This window comes from Coffea eugenioides, chromosome 3 (genome assembly GCF_003713205.1).
Source record: "Coffea eugenioides isolate CCC68of chromosome 3, Ceug_1.0, whole genome shotgun sequence".
NCBI classification, from domain to species: domain Eukaryota; kingdom Viridiplantae; phylum Streptophyta; class Magnoliopsida; order Gentianales; family Rubiaceae; genus Coffea; species Coffea eugenioides.
The window spans coordinates 20,774,171-20,794,373 of record NC_040037.1 but is presented as its reverse complement, the minus strand read 5'-3'; the positions used below and the strand labels follow the sequence as shown (position 1 = coordinate 20,794,373).

Here is a 20,203-nt window from a genome sequence, read left to right as displayed (position 1 = left end):
CGTTTTTTCCTTTTCTGGTTTTCTTGCCCTTCCCTCCATTTCCTTGTCCGCCGTCACTCAGCTTCCCTCATTCTTGAAGCTCTTTCTTTTCCGCTCTTTTCTCTAGCTATCTCTCCCACTCCCCCCGTTTTCTCCCTCTTGTTTTCTAGCTCTCCCTCTAGATCTCCCCTTTTTTCATTCTTTCCGGCTTTCCCCAAACTCTCCCTGCTCTCTCCAGTTTTTGCCGTTATCTCTCCTCTCGGTTTTCCTTTTGCCGTCTCACGCACTCTCTTTTTTCCTCCCTTTGGCTGCGGTTTCTTCTCAGCTCTTTATATCAAGTTGGCAACCCTAAAACCCTCCGTTTGATGGCTACCAATCAATCTCATCTTAAGCCCTCTCCCTTGGCCATCCGATCTACCAGCAAATGGTATGGTCTTCACGCTGCTGCATGCGGCTTTTTCCCCCTTTTTTTTTTTTGAAAAGTAATTTAACAAAAATGATAATAAAATTAAGTAAAAAAAACCAACAATTTAATTAACATCGGATAAAAATAAATAAACTAGAAATAATAAACAGCAAAGTTGCAATTTTCATTTTTCTCTTTTCTTTTTCCTTCTTTTTTTCTTTTTTTCATTTTTCATATTTTTCCAAGAAAACATTGAATTTAAATCAAAATAACTAAAACATAATTTTTGAATGCTTTTATTTTTCCGGAGAAATTCTATGCTAAAAACTTACGAATAAAAATAATAAAATAAAAACTAAAAACTAAAAAGTGAATAAAACTAACACGACAAATAAAAATCAAATAGTAAATGAAATTACACTAAAATTTTGGTGTCTACAGTTTGCCCCTCTTTGTCTGAGTTTTGAAAAAACTTGAGACAAAGAAGTAGACACCAAATACTTACCTGTGTTATTCGTTTGTGAACGACTCGAACAATGGGGACTGACCCCTTTTGATGAGATTGACTGGGACGAGAGATTTATAATGGACTGATCTGAACAAGAAATTTAAAACGGGACTGGCCCGAACAAGAATTTAAAATGGGACTGGCCCGAACAGGAATTTAAATGGGATAGACTCGGACAGAAATGTAAATGGGATAGACCCACGGGATAGACCCGGACAGAAATGTAAATGGGATAGACCCGGACAGAAAGGTAAATGGGATAGACCCGGACAGAAGTGTAAACGGGATGGACCCGGACAGAAATGTAAACGGGATAGACCCGGATAGAAGTGTAAACGGGATGGACCCGGACAGAAATGTAAACGGGATAGACCCGGACAGAAATGTAAATGGGATAGACCCACGGGATAGACCTGGAACAGGAAATTAAACGGGATAGACCCACGGGATAGACCTGGGACAGGAAATTTAAATCGGGACTGATCCGAAAAAAAATTCAAAAGGGAAGTGACTCGAACAAAATCATGGGACTGACCCGAACAAAGTTAAAATCATGGGACTGACCCGAATAAAATTTAAAATCATGGGACTGACCCGAATAAAATTAAAATCATGGGACTGACCCGGATAAAATTAAAATCATGGTGCACACTAGTGGGACTGACCCACGGCTAGTGGCGATGAAAATGAAACGCTCACTAGTGGGATTGACCCACGGCTAGTGGCGATGAAAATGCAATGCACACTAGTGGGACTAACCCACGGCTAGTGGCGGTAAAAGTGAAACGCTCACTAGTGGGACTGACCCACGGCTAGTGGCGATGTAAAAGAGATGCGCACTAGTGGGACTGACCCAACGGCTAGTGGCAGAATAAGTGAAACGCTCACTAGTGGGACTGACCCACGGCTAGTGGTGATGTAAAAGAAATGCGCACTAGTGGGACTGACCCAACGGCTAGTGGCAGAATAAAATGCTGGTATGTATGATGAGACTGTGTAAGACTTGCTCGAAAAATTATCCGAAGATTTGCCCCAGTGTGATGAATTGGTCAGTGGGATTAAACCCGAGCCTGCCTTGGTTGGCGGTACAAAATCCAAGCTCAACGTGATAAAGTGATGTTGGCGGCACCAAGTCCAGGCCCAACGTGATCTTTGTGAAGTTGGCGGCACAAAATCCAGGCCCAACGTGATCTTTGTGAAGTTGGTGGCACAAAATCCAAGCCCAACGTGGTTTTTGTGAAGTTACGTGATTTTTGTGAAGTTGGCGGCACGAAATCCAGGCCCAACGTGATGTTGGTGATGTTGGCGGCACAAGACCAGGCCCAACGTGAACTTTGCGATGTTGGCGCACCAAGTCCAGGCCCAACGTGAACTTTGGGATGTTGGCGGCACGAACTCCAGGCCCAACGTGATAAAAGCGGTCATAGAATAAAACACACACGTTAGTGAGGTAAACTCGATGCTAACGGTGGCAGAATGAAACACACACGCTAGTGAGATAGACTCAATGCTAACGGTGGTGGGATGAAAACGCACACGCTAGTGAGATAGACTCAATGCTAACGGCGATGGAATAAAAACACACACGTTAGTGAGATAGACTCGATGCTAACGGTGGTGGAATGGAAACGCACACGTTAGTGAGATAGACTCGATGCTAACGGTGGTGGAAGTCAGTGAATTCCATGTGGTTGTCAAGAATAGGGAATGGAAGGGTGCGCGGTGGGCGCTGAAATTTCATCAACAAGAAATTGAAATTTGTCAAGGGACAAGAAATTAATTTCAAGTTTGATTTTTGAGAATTTTTCGAGAATAACTCGCCCCAGTTTCCGTCAATTATTGCGCAACTGATCAATTGATTTGTATTACGGCATGGTTGCTCCTCCTTGAGACCTTGATTCGTAAGATTCTGACTTGCGCTTCTTCGTCGATTTCAGCCATGGACACCTGCACAGGGGGCTTGCCAAAGTAAACATGCACTTAAATTATTTTAAAAAATTAATGCAACTACTACTCATGGAAAGAGTAGCGTGATTGATTTGAAAGTCTGGCTTGACTCTTTGACGAAATCCTCAAATGGACTATAAAAATTTTTGCCCCAGTGTGGGCTTATTTTGCGAAATCTTGCAAATAAAAATTTTGCCCCAGTGTGGGCCCATTTGATTGCAAAAATTGGTTTGGATGTCTCTCCATTTATTTGAACCAAGAGAAATCGCACTTTCCAAAACTTAGAAAGTAATCATATATACAACGTGAGGAAATTTGAACGTTGAGTTTGAACTCATGCCGAAATTTCATGATGAATTTCTCAAAATAATGCCAAATTACAAAAGATTTCTTCCTCACTTTAGCATCGATGCTTGGGGTAATGGGTCACCATTTCCAGTTGGCTCATCTTTCAGGACCAATCAAGTGACTTTATTTCTGATTTTGAGGTGGTTAAGGAAAATGAGAGGTCAAGATTTGTCTTATTCTTGTGCCCACTGGTATGTAATCTATTCAACATCACATCGTAGTGAAAGCAAATAGTATGTCACCCCTATTTCTTAAGAAAATTTAATCAACATATAAGCTTCATGGACTTGCAAGATTTTGGATAGAAACGATAGCTAAACACGCGAAAACTGGTTATACCCTTATGATCACAAATGATTGATGGATTTCTTATGAGCATAATCCTCACTTTCTCACTTTGGATTGTCATGAAGGAATAAGTCAACGATGGACTTTATTAGCTTGTAATGTGGTTTGAAACGATAGTTAAAGGATAAGTCTTTCAAGGACATTGCACCGAAGATCGCATTTTTCCAAAATTGCCCCCATTTTGAACTCAAAAAATCTCAGATTTTGTTTGCATTTTCCTCATCATTCACCAGGTACTTTCAGCATCAAATCTTTTGCATTTTTCTTGCATTCGCTCTCTTTTCCTTTTCCTTTTCCCCTTTTTTTCATAAGTGCCCTCGCGGGGTTTCACATGAAGAGCAGTGTCAACCTCACACCTAATCAATTCAAAAATACAGCTAAAATTTTCGGCATCAGAAATTTCCTTGACAAAGCCATTGCAAAGAACAGAAGTCAGGACTTTCGGCTTTGTAATGGGGTCAGGTGGGGTGCTTAGAAAAGTTAAGGCTTGAAGGCAGATTTCAAGAGTGGTTTGAAGAATCTGAGATCGCATTGTTGAGCCAACCCTATTTTAGGGTTAAATCAGAATTTGCCCCAGATTATACTCAATTGAGGCTTTTCACTTTCATTTTCTTTCTTCTTTTGACTTTTCGGCCTTTTGCCATTCTTTGAAACTTTCACAAAATTTGCCCCAGTTTATTTTTGAACTGAGGTTCTCTTTTCTTTGTTTGCTTTTGATTTTGTTGCATTATCACTTTTCACTTCTTGAAACTTTTTCTTTTTCAACTCAAACTTGCCCCCAGTGTGGGGTTTGCGATTCTCAGAGGTTGCCAAACGAAATAATTTATTCTGAAGGCTCAAAAGGGATAACTAGGGATAGAATATTTGATTGGCAAAGAAGAGGGCCTGACCTTTGTTCCGTCCCTTACAATACCTCTGAAAGGAAACTTTCATTAATGCGAAATTTCTTGCATGTATCTGAATTAATTGACTGAGGAAGACTCTTGCTCATTTATATCTATGAAACATAAGTGATCTACCGGACAGAACTTGTCCTTTTCCCTCTTTTCTTTTCTTTTCAAAATTGAAACCCAGGTGGAATCAAATTTTCCCAATTTGCGGTTCCCTCCTTATTCTAGCATTTTCGCTTTTCCCCTTTTCTTTTTTCTTTTCAAAATTCCCCAATCTCCTTCCCCAATGTGGGGTGCGATCATATGTGCACTCGAAAAGAATCACCAATTTTTAGCTCAAATGAGGATGCAAGGGATGATCAGTGTTTAGGTTGTAGAAACGACGGCCAAAGCATCATTCTTACACCTCATGACAACCAAAGTAACGAAATGGTTATTGAAAATCCATTCCCCTTTTTTTTTGATATTTGAAAATTTTCCAATGTAGGGTAGTGATCATTAGGGCTCTTATTTGAAACGAAATTATTCTTTTAAAGGCTCAAATGGGAGAGCAAATGATAAAATCTGCATAGATAGAGAAATGAATGCTCGAAATATCATTCCAAATTTCCAAAACAAACAAGAATAATGCACATTTTTGCTTTCACTTGGATGTGATTGAATCGGATTAGACACCGCGGACATTTTCAAGCAAAAGTTGCCCTAATTTGCAATTTATCAATCAATGTGACTGATTTTATTTTGGGGTTAAGTGAAGGAGAAAAGGTATCTCATGGGCCTTTTGAGTGACCTCTTTTAATTTTTGAGCACTCTTATTGTATAGCTCGGATCACCAATCTAGTGTACACAAGGATTTTAGAAAGCATACACTTGCGAATTTTCAGGCTGGAGGTTGAAAAAACTCTCAATTCGGTTTTATTTCTTAAAATTCATCATGAGATCTCTTAATGAGCTCAATAAAGAATGAAATGTACACGAGTATTATATAAAACAAATAATTGTCTGAACAAAAGCTTTATTATTGCCAATGTTTGAAAAATTTAAAAGCAATTCTACAAAATTCCTTTGCACATGTATACACATTTTCTCTCTTAATATCCCCTTTTTCTTTGAGCAATGAAATCCCTTAGATGTTTTGCACGAGCGCTTTCAGATGAATTTTCGACTTCACATTGTAAGGCCTGCCTAAGAATCAAGTAATACTTGTAATTTTCAAATTTTATCAGATCAAAATTGTTATCAGATATAGAAAGGTATTTTCCCTTTATTGAAATATTTTTATGAATGCAGGGGGAGGGGAAAAACAAAAGGAAAAATACCCAGAGTCAGTAAGCAAGAATAAAAAATCGGTATGCATGTCCTATGGGGGAACCCTTTTTATGCCAAGGGTAGGCCTAGCATGAAAATGCGATCCTCTAGGGTAGGCACTATACCATACCTGATGAATCCGATCAATTGATTGAGTGAAAAATGATTTGAAAAATTTGGCCAACTTGGAGTAAGAAGAAACATTCGTCCTAAAAAAATGAGGACAAAGTCCGAATGAATTGCTTATTTTGATAGACGCATGATGTGTCAAAAGGGGTAAAATGGTCAAATTCATTGAATGAAATTTGATTATTTATTGAAAATTGAATGGATAACCCTAAAAATGAATTAAACTAATCAAATGAATTGAATGAAATCAATTGATCAAACCGATTGAGTGAAAGGATGATTTATTCAAAATCGACCGAATTGCCCTAAAAAGAGGTAAACTGGTCAAATGAATTTAAAACCGACTAGGTTGCCTTAAAAATGAACAAATTGATAAAATGGACTGGATAAAACTGATGAATAAAACGGCCCAATGGATTGAATGAAAATGATGGCTTATTGCGATGCATTAGTCTATGAGCATTCTAAAATCAAATTTTGGCCTCAGTTTATTTATCGTCTCAATAGCGAGGAATTGTTTGTGAATTTCTTCAAACTAATGTCCTTTTGCAAGGGATTTTTACCAATTTGATAAAATGGCCAAAAAGTGATTATTAAATGCCCATATTCTAATATGCAACAATCGCTTTGCTGTCTTTGAAAAGATCGGATCCTACCTTACCTCGTGCACTACCCCTTTGGATGGTACAGGAAATATAAACGTGCAAGTCTCATTGGATTATATATCCGAGACACAGGGCGGTTTATTCCTAACGCGGGATCCCCTAAATGGCATTCCCTTTCTATGGTTTATGCATGATGCCAGTTTATTAAAGCAGTAAAATGTGCAATTCGAAATGAAACGTGACCTAAGGAACCCTTTATTTGCCAGGGTAGGCCTAAAAATGGCATGGCATTATTAATTTACGAACGAAATATACCAAAATATCTTAAACGTGCAATAGCCTATCTACAAGGGTAGGTCCTAAAAGAAGGTCATGCCAGACCTCTTATTTGCTAGGGTTTGTGAATGCAATGGGGACACAAAACCAAGAAAAATTAGTTCAGCCAGATAAATACACATAACACATTGTAGCCACGAGATAAAGCGATCAATACAAAACAATAAAAGAGAAAAAGGGGTTGGATCCCTCCCCTCGTGAATAATGTCCCTAATAGGGTAAGGCAGACTCTACCCTAGGTAAACTATCATGGATGCATGAGACTGGGGTTCACTAATGCATCTAGACTCGATAGGTTTTAGGTCCCCGAGCCTTCAGACTTGGAAACCAAGGGTCATCAATCCCAAGGTTCTTTGTCGGTGGCTCGAGCGATTCCCCAGACATTGCTACACACACATCGTGTCACGACTACATGTCATGAGTGAATCTATCAAAAATCCTCAATCTTCAATTAAAAGCTAAAGGCTATGAACCCAAAGCTTAAAATGGAAGATTGAGTGACTCCTCGGATCATGCTACGCACACATCGTGTCACGATCACAAGTCCAAATGAGTCGCCTAAAATCCTAATAGGGTGGAGTGGCGTGACAAGCCACTAAAAGAAAAATAAATGAGGGGTGAAAAAAATTAAAGCGTATGCACGTATGCTAGTGCTCGTTTGGAGGGGAGGGATCAAGAACCAACGCGAGGCTCTAGGGTAATATCCCCCACCCAAATGCAATGCAAAGCGCGGAATAAAACAAGCACAACATACATCCAAACAACCAATCATACATACGTGAATGAGGGAATAGTTTGATACGCGCGCGAGGCAAAAAGTCCTAAAAAGGAAAATGCAACCCTAATATCCAAATGCTATACATAAAAGGGTAGAAAAAGGAAAAGAATAGCTAAATCAAATGCTTGGACCCACTTAGGAAGTCCCCAGTGGAGTCGCCAACTGTCGCGCCCCACTTTTTGAGATGGTGTGAAAGTGTGTATGATGTGTATGTGAACGTGTGCAAAAATGAAAATAAAAGGTCGTGGGTCTTGAAAATGCGACGATTTGGCCAAATAAAGTTCAAAAAGGGTTTTTGAATGGAAAATGGAGTCGCCACTTGGTATAGAGTTAGGGTGTACCAAGTCACCCAAAAAATGATTTTTTGGAAAGCAAAGTAAACAAACCCCTTTTTAAGATCTTTTAGGTCTACGTAACCAAAGCGAGGGATCGGGGGTCACATTTGATAAGGGAGAAGGCAAAGGCAAAGCCTAAGGCACTCCCTTACCCTAGCCAAAGCTAGTTGCGTGACTTAACCCTTCTTTTCCTAATTCTTCTACCCAAAATATGCGTTGCATGTTGGATATGACTAATGGATATGAAAAAGAAATGCGATCCTAAATCTAAAATGTCTCTTACGAGGCTTTTTGGTCCCAACCACATGAGTTGTGGTGGCCAATAAGGAAAGTCCTCATAGAGGTCGCGAGTGATGCAAATGAAGGCTCCAATATGAGTGCAAGTGTGAAAATATAAGAGAACGTGCATGTGTGCAAATATAAGACAAGTGCATGTGTGCAAATTGGGAAAATAGAGGTGTCTGTCTGCAAATGGATGAAAATATGATAGTAGATACATATAAGTGCAATTGGGTGCAATTTGTGAGGTAGAATACCAAGTGACAAGAAGAAAAATGTGTGATCATGGCATTTGTATTGAGAAGGATATAAGTAGTAAGAAAATGTGGATAAGAAATGAAAAAGTGATATGGTAAAATGGAGGTGCATGAACCTAGAGGAATGCATCAAGTCGGGTACGGGAATGATTCCTAATTTCACGACTTTAATTTTCCCTTTGATTAGAAGGAAGAACTAGCGTGCTAAGGCTATTTTGTAGCCACACTCGCTCGTTTCCCTTATCGAAAGGGAACTCTCAAGCAAATGTACCCTATAACTAGCATGAAGATGCAAAAACCTAAAATGAAGGGGAAAGGGTTGGAAGGGCATGCCAAATGCTAAAAAAGCTAAGAAAAATGCATGAAATGTAGTAAAATATGCAAGTGTGAACTAGCGAGGGAAATCCCTAAGGGTCTAGCGTTGGACTAACCCATATCTATGAATTCCTACTAGCGTTGGACTAGTGAAAAACGGGACAATGAGCCACAACTAGCGTTGGACTAGTGTGGTGACGTGCATTCATCCATCATATTCATTTATGACTATAGAAAGCAAGTAGACATGCTAATCACATATAAACACATAGCACATAACACTTAGCATGCTCGACTAGATGCAAGAGCCTAATAAAGCAAATTAACACGTAGCAACAAAGGCAAGCAATCAAGCTAATGAACCTATTACATTTGCTAACTAAAACAAAAGGGAAGGGGAAAATTGGACCAAAAATGCTCTTCAAGCCCTATCTATTACAAGCCAAGAGGTGTATACATACCCCATAAAGAATAACTTGATAAAAGCAAAAGTAAATGAAATAAATGAAAGGAATTAAGGTAAGGCAAGGAAAGCAAAGTAGACATGTAATTCTCACTTAGCACGTTGGATCACATAGGAGAGACAAAAAAGGGATAAAAGAAATTATACCTCCCCGTTTATGATGTAATAAAGTAAACAAGGCTCAACTCGGGCGAGAGTCACCAAAGAAAGGGATAACTTGGGCTGAATTGCTGGGGCCGAAGCATGAGTTTCTGCTGCGCTTTCGTTCGAAGCCGAAACTAGTGCAGCAGAGGTAGAGCAGCTCTTTCGCGGCCAGATTTGGCGAGTTTCCAGTTGTTTTTCGTTCAAGATGTCTCAACAGAAATTGCTCCTTCCGCTTTGTAGATCGAGCAAAAATTGATGGCTTCACGAATGATACTGAGTCAGTGTAGACACCAAATTTTTGGTGTAATTTCATTTACCTTTTATTTTTAGTTTTTTATTTGTCATGTTAGTTTTATTCGCTTTTTTAGGTTTTAGTTTTAGTTTTTAGTTTTAGCATAGAATTTCTTGAAAAAGGAAAAGGAAAAAGAAAAATATGATTTAGTCGTTTGTAACTTAAATTCAATGTTTTCTTGAAATAAAGAAAAGGGGAAAAATGAATGAAAATGGAAAAAAGAGAAGAAAATCTTAGTTTTTATTTTATATCTTTTGGTTGCTAATTTTATACATTTTTATATAAGTTTAAGTTTGTTTGAATTATTATTTTGATTTTTATTGTTATTTATATTATACCAAAAAAAACAAAAACAAAAAAAATGCAGAAAGCTGCGTTTTTGCCGCAGCCTGCAAAATGAGGACCAGGCAGCCCTTTAGCTGCAATTTGTGAAAGTTGTTTAGGGTTGGGGATTCGGATATAAAAAGAAAAGGAAAGGTAGCCGCAAGGGGGGAGCGAACGGAAAGAAAAAACTGGAGCAAGAGAGAAACAGAAAAAGAGCAAGGAGAGAGTGAACGGCGGAGTTTGGAAAAGAAAGACACAACCGAGGAGTTCTCTGGAAAAAGGCAAAACGAAAACAGCAAGGGGAGATAAGGAAGGTTGACGGCTAGAATCTGGGGAGGTGAGGAGAGAAAGACTGAAAAAGCTGGAAAGAACGAGAGACCAGTAAGCTTGAGGGAAACGAAAGAAAAACCAGAACTTGAGATTTGGAAGAAGACGAGAGGAAACCGGAGGGGAAGGAGAAGAAAAGAGGGTTTACGGGCTGAGAGCTGGAGGAGAACCAGCAAGGTGGAGGGTGGAAAGGAACGGTCTTTGAACTGGAACAAAAGAAGGGAGCTTCGGTAGTAGCGGCCGGAAGGAAAAGGAAAAACACAGAGCAGCCGCAACCCCAGAGGATCTCATTGTTGACATTGGCTGAAGTGGTGGCGCTGTCATTTCCGCTGCTACTCTCCTTCTATTGCCGTGCACTCCATTACCACCGGCAAAATCTTCACCCAGGTAAGTCCAGAAAAATGGCGTAGAACTCTGGGCAATTCTGATTGATGTTTTCTTCTAGTTGTGTATGTGCGGCAGTGCCTTGGTGTTTTTTCCCTGTTGTTCTCCTTTCCATTTTATTCTTAGCATCGTGCTCGCTGTTGTGTTTGGGCTTTATAATGTTTCTCGAAGTTCTGAGTTAGAGTCAATAAATGTTTATATTCCTTTGCGCTGTTGCTGGATTTTAAGTGAAGTGGATGAATCTGTCTTGTTGTTTCGTTACATTTCATGCTTGGCTGTTTTTGATCAGATCTCCTGGAGACAGATGATTATGTTTTGGGGAATGGTATGACAATGGATTAGAGCCTTTGTGGTTGGGCTTAGTTGTTGAACTAGTATAAGTCTGTTTGAACTCGGTTAAAGGAAATGAAATGCAGCAACAACATTGCCAAGCGCCTGGCTGGCAATTGACGCAAGTTCCAATCTTTCTTTTGTTGCATTTGTATTCCGTTGCTTGGACTGAACCTTCAGTGATAATTTGAGGTCTTGCATTAGATTTTGGTTGTTGAATTGGTAGAATCCGTTTGAGTGGCTTCATCATAGGCCTTCTTGTTGAATGGTGAAGTTTGTTTTTATTCCAAGAAGTTACAAAGCTGGTTTTGTTTTTCTGCTGCTGCACACATTCTCTATTTGGTTCTTCATTTGCCTCCATTTGATCTTAAATGGTTCACGGTTCATGACTGGATTCTGTGAATGAGAATGTTTATGTGCTAAGTGATGTCGAGTGATGGTTTTTGCTAGCTTATATCCTAAATCTTGCATGAAATCTGCATTGCATTGGAAAGCTTAAAGGTTGCCGAAGCAACATTGGCTGGAAAATTGCAGAAATCTCAGTTTCTTCCTGAGCCTTGCATGAAAGTTTTTTCCAGATTTTGCATAACCTTCTTCTAAGTTGTTGCGTGCAAGTTGAGTTGCTGAATCCATTGGTTTGCTTTGTACAAATGCATCTGGGCTAAATAGAAAGGTGGCCGAAAGAATGCTTGCTGGAAAAAATGAATTTCTGGTTGCCGAATGCTTGCTGCAATTTTGCTCTAGCATTTGTGTGATTCTCCTTCTATGTTTTGATTTGTTGGGATGTTGGAATTGTGTGTCATAGATCTGCATTTCTCCCTTCTCACTATCCCAAGTCCACACGAGCCCACATTAGTTCATTTTCCTTTCCCATCGCACAATCACTTTTGGCACAAGAAAATTGCAGCAGGCTCCATCTTCTAAACCGCAGGAACTTTTCTCATGTTTTTTGCATAAAGCTGCATTTTTTTTAACTCTTGGTGGTTCCCATAAGAATCTGAGTTCATGTTGGATTGTTTCTGGTTTAATTTCGCATTTACTTCGATCATACATGGCTGCTCTCCCAGTCTCTTGTGCTTTTAGTTTCCTTCCCACATTGTTTCTCCTATCCAGGTTGTAGTTTCTTTTTGGTTTCTTATTGTGCAGCAGATTTGCATGATGTCTTGCTAAGTTTTCTGTTTGGTTGAGTGAAATTGGTTGCTTAGTTTGAATTTATGATGTTGGGTTGGAAATAAATCAAAGCTTGGCATGAAGTTGCTTGAGTTGTTCAGATTTGCATCTACGAGTTTCATGATGCAAAGTGAGAGGATTGTGTGATTGTTTGCTTGGATTTAATTGTGTTTGAAAGCTGATTTCGGTGAAGTGCTGATTGCAGAAGCCTCGTCTAAATAAAATTGCAGAAGCTTAAACTCCTACGTATGCATGCATGAAATAATCTTGAGAATTGCACTTTGGCCCCCCAAGTCTCTCTTTGTTTCACTATGACCCAACCAATTGAAAAATTTCCTCAATTTGGTCCTTGGCAGTTTTAATTCTACAACTTCATTGCTTGTTTGTTTTAATTAATTACTATGCTTTATTTCAATTGCACTTAAGTCATGACGTTAGGGCTTTATGACCAAGTGAGCTTGTGTTTGCTTATTTTATTTAATTTTCCCAAATAAAGTGGTACCTTGACCGTTTTATTGTTTTGAAGCCATTTTTCTTTCATTTGGACTCCATTCCAAGGGAGGTACACTCTATCCCTTATTTGCACTTCATTTGACCCTACGTGCTCCTACGTGTTATGTGAATATGCATGTCTACGTTGCTTTCTTTGCCTTTCTTTAATTCCTTTCATTTATTTCATTTACTTTTTCCTTTTATTTAAGTTATTCATTATGGGGTATGTGTACACCTCTTGGCTTGTAATAGATAGGGCTTGGAGGAGCATTTGATGAAGACCTATTGAAGACGTGTGCCTAGCTAGCAAATGTAATAGGTTTATTAGTTTGGTTGCTTACCTTTGTTGCTATGTGTTAATTTGCTTTGTTAGGGCCTTGCATCTAGTCGAGCATGCTAAATGTTATGTGCTATGTGTTTATAAGTGTTTGGCATGTCTACTCGCTTTCCATAGCCTGAATGAATGTGATGGATGAATGTACGTTTCCACTAGTCTAATGCTAGTAGGAATTCATAGAAGAGCTAGTCCAACGCTAGACCCAATAGGATTTTTCCTTTGTTTTTCATTAATGCATTATTTGCCTGTTCACTACATATCATGCATTTTTCCTTAGTTTTATCATCTGGCATGCTCCTCGATTCCCCTTTCCCCTCACTTTAGGTCTTGCATCTCATGCTAGTTAGGGTACATTTGCCTGAAGAGCCCCCTTCTGATAAGGGAAACGAGCGAGTGTGGCTACTCGATAGCCTTAGCACGCTAGTTCCCCCCTTCTAATCAAAGGGAAAATTAAGTCACAAAGTTAGGACTCCCCGTTCCCATCTTGATGCATTCCTATAGGATTCATGCATTTTTCATTCACGATCACATGCACCTACTTTATATTCTATCTCTTTTTCCACATTCTCACTTCACACTACTTTTACACGTTTTCATTTAACTACTCACACTCTATACCATATCACTCGCACACATGCACTTTATATTATTTTCACATTATCATTCTTTACTCACCTTACCTTGTAAATACATTTGCACACCTCCACTTTTCTCACTTCACATAAACTTACATTTTCACATGACATGCACCCCATTCATTTTTACGTCATTTAGGATTACGTGTGACCTCTCCAAAGGATCATTATTGGGCTTCACAATTAATGTGATTGGCACCACTCAACCTTTGAAGAGAAATTTCCCCCAATACCCCTAGGTCTAGGGTTTTGCATTCATATAGACATATCCAACACGCGATACATACCTTGGGTAGAAAAATTAGGAAAAATTGGTTTAAGTCACGCAACTAGCCTTGGCTAGGTCGAAGGGGTGCCTTGGATTTTTATCCTCGCCTTCTCCTTCGTCAAATGTGACCCCCGATCCCTCTTTTGGTTACGTAGACCCAAAAGTTCTCTAAAAGAGTTTATTTACTTTTTTTTATTCAAAAAACAAAAATCATTTTTGGGTGACTTGGTACACCCTAACCCTATACCAAGTGGCGACTCCATCTTTGATACAAAAAACCCTTTTTGAACTTTATATGGCCAAACCGTCGCATTATCAAGTCCCATGGCCTTTATTTTCATTTTGCACACGTTCACACACACACTACACACTACACACTCACATCTCACACCACACTACACACACCACACACTCATCAAAAAGTGAGGCGCGACAGTCAGGGAAGAAAAGTTCCGTGATAGTAGGCTGAAAGGTCAGCCTCGTAGTGGGTTTCGCAGAGGAGTTCCCTGCGTTTTTTCCTTTTCTGGTTTTCTTGCCCTTCCTTCCATTTCCTTGTCCGCCGTCACTCAGCTTCCCTCATTCTTGAAGCTCTTTCTTTTCCGCTCTTTTCTCTAGCTATCTCTCCCACTCCCCCCGTTTTCTCCCTCTTGTTTTCTAGCTCTCCCCCTAGATCTCCCTTTTTTTCGTTCTTTCCAGCTTTCCCCAAACTCTCCCTGCTCTCTCCAGTTTTTGCCCTTATCTCTCCTCTCGGTTTTCCTTTTGCCGTCTCACGCACTCTCTTTTTTCCTCCCTTTGGCTGCGGTTTCTTCTCAGCTCTTTATATCAAGTTGGCAACCCTAAAACCCTCCGTTTAATGGCTACCAATCAATCTCATCTTAAGCCCTCTCCCTTGGCCATCCGATCTACCAGCAAATGGTATGGTCTTCACGCTGCTGCATGCGACTTTTTCCCCTTTTTTTTTTTTGAAAAGTAATTTAACAAAAATGATAATAAAATTAAGTAAAAAAAACCAACAATTTAATTAACATCGGATAAAAATAAATAAACTAGAAATAATAAACAGCAAAGTTGCAATTTTCATTTTTCTCTTTTCTTTTTCCTTCTTTTTTTCTTTTTTCATTTTTCATATTTTTCCAAGAAAACATTGAATTTAAATCAAAACAACTAAAACATAATTTTTGAATGATTTTCTTTTTCCGGAGAAATTCTATGCTAAAAACTTACAAATAAAAATAATAAAATAAAAACTAAAAACTAAAAACTAAAAAGTGAATAAAACTAACACGACAAATAAAAATCAAATAGTAAATGAAATTACACTAAAATTTTGGTGTCTACAGGGTCAACTCCTGGCTCAGGTCTCTGAGATGCAGCACTGGAGTGCTCCTCTCTGAGCTGTCTGGTTTCCTTTCTTGTTCTACGCGCGGTCTTCTCTACCTCAGGGTTAAAAATCAAATCACCTGTACGAGAAGATCGAGGCATACACTAGAAGAAAACCAGAGAATTAGGACAAAAATGAATTTAAAAAGAAACAAATAATAACGCCAGTCCCCGGCAACGGCGCCAAAAATTGACAGGTTGTCGAAGCCTGTGCAATAATAAAACCTGCTCAAACTAAAAGTAATTTCTGTAAATAGTGGTGAGCAGGGTCGAATCCACAGGGACTGGGAGTAATTATTTCTTTTCAAGTTCACAGTGACAAGGGGGGTGTTTTTGTGCAGAAGGTGACAATCCAAGAAGTTCAACTAAAATCTAAAAAAATACTAAAAATTAAATAAAAAATTACTAAAATCAAATGAGTGATAATTAAGGATCTAGCCAAGGAATAACTTCAGCAATGGTTCACCTAATTGATCATCGATAAGCAAAGGCAATTCCAATTATTTACTGATAAATAGGTTATAACTGCCAAACAAGCGATGACAGTCAACCCCACCTTACTGTGTCGGTGATCAAGGTACGCCCGTTAATCACTGCTCTAATTAAGAAATAATCCTAGGTACGCCCGTAAGATTTAATTTCCCAATTGCCTTACGTATTAGAGGAGCCCTATTCTAACCAAATAACGCACTACCAGGGTTATTTTAGATTAGCCCGCGTATCCCCCTGGCACGAATCTAATCGTGCCAGTTGTCACTATTTCAGGACAATTAAACAATTACGGATTTAATGCCCTAATTGACAATAGGTTACCAAATCAATTAATTATCCGGATCCAAGACAATCAATTAATTAAATAACCATAAACATAGCAATCAGGAAATATGCGGATACCAATAAATAAAAGGAAAAGATTGAATTAAAACGATCTCACAATTTTTAGGCGAGTCAGAACCTTCGTTGCTCCTTGACTAGGATTGGAAAATTAGCTCATAATTGATGAACTAAATTCAAGGGAAATTGAAAAGAAACCAGCGGCCATGTCCGTTGAAATTCGGCAAAATCCAATTCGTCTCAATATATCGAATGAACAGAAAAGCTACAAAAGTTCATAGTTTTCACTTCGTCTCAAGCTAAAGAAGAAAATTCAAAGGAAGCAATTCTCCAATGCTCCTGCCATGCGCAGGATTCAAAAGAAAAGGAAAAAAAAGGAAAAGTCAAAGCGCAAAGCTAACAAAATGCCTCCTCCTCCCAGCCGTAAGTTTTTTTCTAAAGCTAAAAGTAGGTCCAAGGGAAAGGTCAAGCCTTTCCGCTAAGCTACAGACGGAAGACCAAGAACCGCCAGCCCCCGAACTTCCTTCCTCTCTTTCTTTTTAACTGCGGCGCACATCAACAGGACCAAGCCCTCCAAGCTGTCCTTCCCTTGCGAAATTTACCAAAATAGGCGTAATATCTTCATTTCCAAAAATACCCTTTGAACAAGCTCTATCATCTGAATCCCTTTTCTGTCAAATTGGCACCTGTTATCATATTTTCGTTCTACTCCCTGAAATAAATGCAATTTACGAAAAGTGAGTAGAATCTACTAATTAATCCACATCCGGTCAGATAATAGGGGAAATTAATAATAAAATAAGTAATAGAATTGCTACCTATCACTTGGAGATAATATCATAAAACGCATGATGCCTGATGTCTACAAAACTCTCCAAATCCATGGTATTTTTTTTTCTTTTTCTCCCCTAGTGTGTGTGTGTGTGTGAAAATTGACACATATTAATGGTCTGGAAGCATATATGTTTGCAGGAAAAAATTCTTTCATGTGGATTGGACGATATCCGAGGGTGACTCTGACAGATCCAACACTAGTAAAGGAAGTCTTGACTAAATATGTCACATTTCAGAAGAGTTATCATGATCTTGATCCTCTCATCGAAATTCTTTTCACTGGTGTGGCCTGTGCTGAGGGGCAGAAGTGGGCGAAGCATAGGAAGATCATCAACCCTGCTTTCAGTTTTGATAAGCTAAAAATACTATGATTTGAGCTTCTTTTTTTTTGTCTCACATTCTCTACTGCATGGGGAAATGGGGTAGATGCAGTTGTGCTGTGCAGTTTTTTACTGGTGGTGTACTTTTTACGTGATTTGGTATACATTTTATTATCTTATTGTACGTGTGAGTTTTTTTCGTGTACACTATATCTTGTAAATAGTACACGTGGATAGGGTAGCCCCAAACCACAGCTGCACCTGCTCCGAATCCTTATGCATGCATCAACTGATTATTATCAATAATCTGCATAGCCCAAGTTAGTTTATAGTTAGTATTTTCTTTCATGGATTACAGCTTATGCTGCCTGCATTTCAAATGAGCTGCGTTGAAACGGTGAACAAATGGAGCAGATTGATCCCTGAGGGTGGCTCAGCAGAGGTGGATGTCTGGAAAGGTATTGAAGGCTTATCAGGAGGTGTAATTTCGAGAGCACTTTTTGGGACCAGCTATGAAGAAGGAAGCGTGATTGTTGAACTTATGAAAGAACTCGCCTCTCTTACATGGGAAGCCGTTCGGTCAGTTTACTTTCCAGGAAAGAGGTAATATTTATTTCTGTTAATTAATTTGTTCAGACCTTACGGGTAATTACGAGTCCGTTTGGATGCTACGTTTTTTTGGGTGTCTGTCTAAAATGATAAATTCATATATTCATTTACTTTGAAGTTTTTGAGTCTCATCAACTTTAATTGACTATAGTTTCATGGTTTAATTTGTTGTTGAAGGTTTCTGCCGCTTAAGAGGAACAACAGGATGAGGGCAATAGACAGAGAATTAAGAGTCAAGATCACAGAAATGATCAACAAAAAGATGAAGGCAATGCAAGCAGGAGAATCCAGTGATGACTTCTTGGGGATATTGCTGGAATCCAATATGAATGAGATTAAGCTCCAAGGAAGCAAAACTGCAGGATTGACCATTGAACAGAACATTAATGAGTGCAAAGTGTTCTACTGGGCTGGGCAGGACACTAGCTCAACTTTGATGCTTTGGTCACTCGTCCTCCTGAGTAAGCACCCTGAGTGGCAGGAACGTGCCAGAGAAGAAATTTTGCAAGTTTTTGGGGACAAAGATCCATACTATGATGGTTTAAGCCACCTCAAAATTGTAAGTTTCCTAATCTTAATCCCTTCAGGTTCTCAATCATACTAAAAACTACTTAAATCATGATAGTTTTGTCCTAATATTCTAGTAATCTTGCTATTTGTAGCCTATATCTATAAGAAAGTACCCTCCACTGTCGTAATGATTTTTGTTTTCCTTTTGTCTATGCTCTTTTATTATTTTTTTATATATCCACTACTTTTCCAAACTTATTTATTTCCTCTTTTTATGTCATACAATTAGCTACTTATTTCCCTTTGTTAGTATTATTAATTGCTTGCTTATACTATATTCTTGATGACCTCAACAAAATATCTTGCTCACACTCGATAAAATTGAAACAGATCCTAGTGGACCATAGAATCATATAGTTTAGATCGATTAAAAAGATTTTGGACACCCATTAAAACAATCCTTACAGAATTTTGGGACACTTGCCCGTTTATATTGCAATTTTTAGGAGTTTTGTAGAAAAGTATATTATAGCGATTTATTATATATGAAATAAAAAAATAATTGAAAAATATATTCACGAAAAATATAACAATTTTTCTGCAAAAAATCACAATCCAATTAAACAAGTATACTCGGTTTTTTCATGTCACTCGTTGCACTCTCACGTTTGCAGGTACCTATGATCTTGAACGAGATCCTAAGGTTATATCCACCACTAGCTGAGCTCTCCAAAGTGGCTACTGAAGATACACAATTTGGAAAGTATTTTATTCCAGCTGGTGTGCAAATGATGAATCCACAAATAGTCCTCCACTATGACCCCGAACTGTGGGGTGATGATGTCCTGGAGTTCAAGCCAGAGAGATTTTCTGAGGGAGTTATGAAGGCAACAAAAATCCAGGGTGCCTACTTCCCCTTCAGCTTGGGGCCAAGAATGTGCATTGGAAACAACTTTGCCCTCTTGGCATCAAAAATGGCATTGTCAATAATTCTGCGTAGCCTTTCTTTAGAGCTCTCTCCATCCTATGTCCACGCCCCCATTGTTCGTGTCACCACCCAACCTCAGTTTGGGGCTCATTTGACCTTGCGCAAAGTCTAGAATCAGAAGATGGAAATTCTGGTAGCTTGGACCAGAGCATATTGTTTATTTACGTGAGCAAGAATAATTTGATGTGTATGTTTGATGGCAACCTCAGTATGTGTCTGTTCTCTAATCAATGTTGACGTTTGAGTGAATGACTGTGCTATATATGTTTCGAAACTTTAATGTCACCTGTGTGATTTGTGATGTCTTTTATGTAAAAGTACTCTAATAGAATAAAGGATGCCTACTCTTGAGGCTTCATATCAGTAAATTCATTTGAAGTAATTTTTTTTACAATTTTTTTTGCGAGAATTATTTGCAGAGAATAGTTGTAACTTGCTCCATCTTGCTAGAAGTCCCTCAGCAGAAAGCCAGAGGCCAGAAACTTTCTGATTCTATGGAGAGGATATCTTTTGGCAAAAAAAGAGGCGAAAACCAGATTTTCTCTATGTACATAGATAAGAAGCAGTTGGGAAGGGTACCGTTCACAAAATTTTTTCTGCTCCTCCTGGAGGGTTAAGTCATTTGAGATTTGGATCGACCAATTGGTTTAGTAGAGTCTTCAAATGTGTTTTGAGTATGAGAAATTAATTGATTTATGATGAAAATTAAAATCATGTTTCATACACAAAATTATTTTCTGAGTTTGTGGCCCGAAAATCTATTCAAATCTGGTAGACCTTCATATCCAGATTTC

General features: G+C 38.8%; 1 protein-coding gene across 1 annotated transcript in view; it reads left to right on the top strand.

The window, feature by feature from the left end:
- Nucleotides 1–19,521, top strand: part of LOC113764472 (cytochrome P450 CYP72A219-like) — a 28,925-nt gene extending 9,404 nt beyond the window's left edge. Inside the window, exons 3-7 of the mRNA XM_027308384.1 lie at nt 16,980–17,033; nt 17,121–17,342; nt 17,659–17,905; nt 18,089–18,470; nt 19,096–19,521. Of these exons, the coding sequence (XP_027164185.1) occupies nt 16,980–17,033; nt 17,121–17,342; nt 17,659–17,905; nt 18,089–18,470; nt 19,096–19,521 (1,331 nt within the window). The remainder of the gene's footprint in view (nt 1–16,979; nt 17,034–17,120; nt 17,343–17,658; nt 17,906–18,088; nt 18,471–19,095) is intronic.
- The last annotated feature ends 682 nt before the right edge of the window (nt 19,522–20,203 follow it).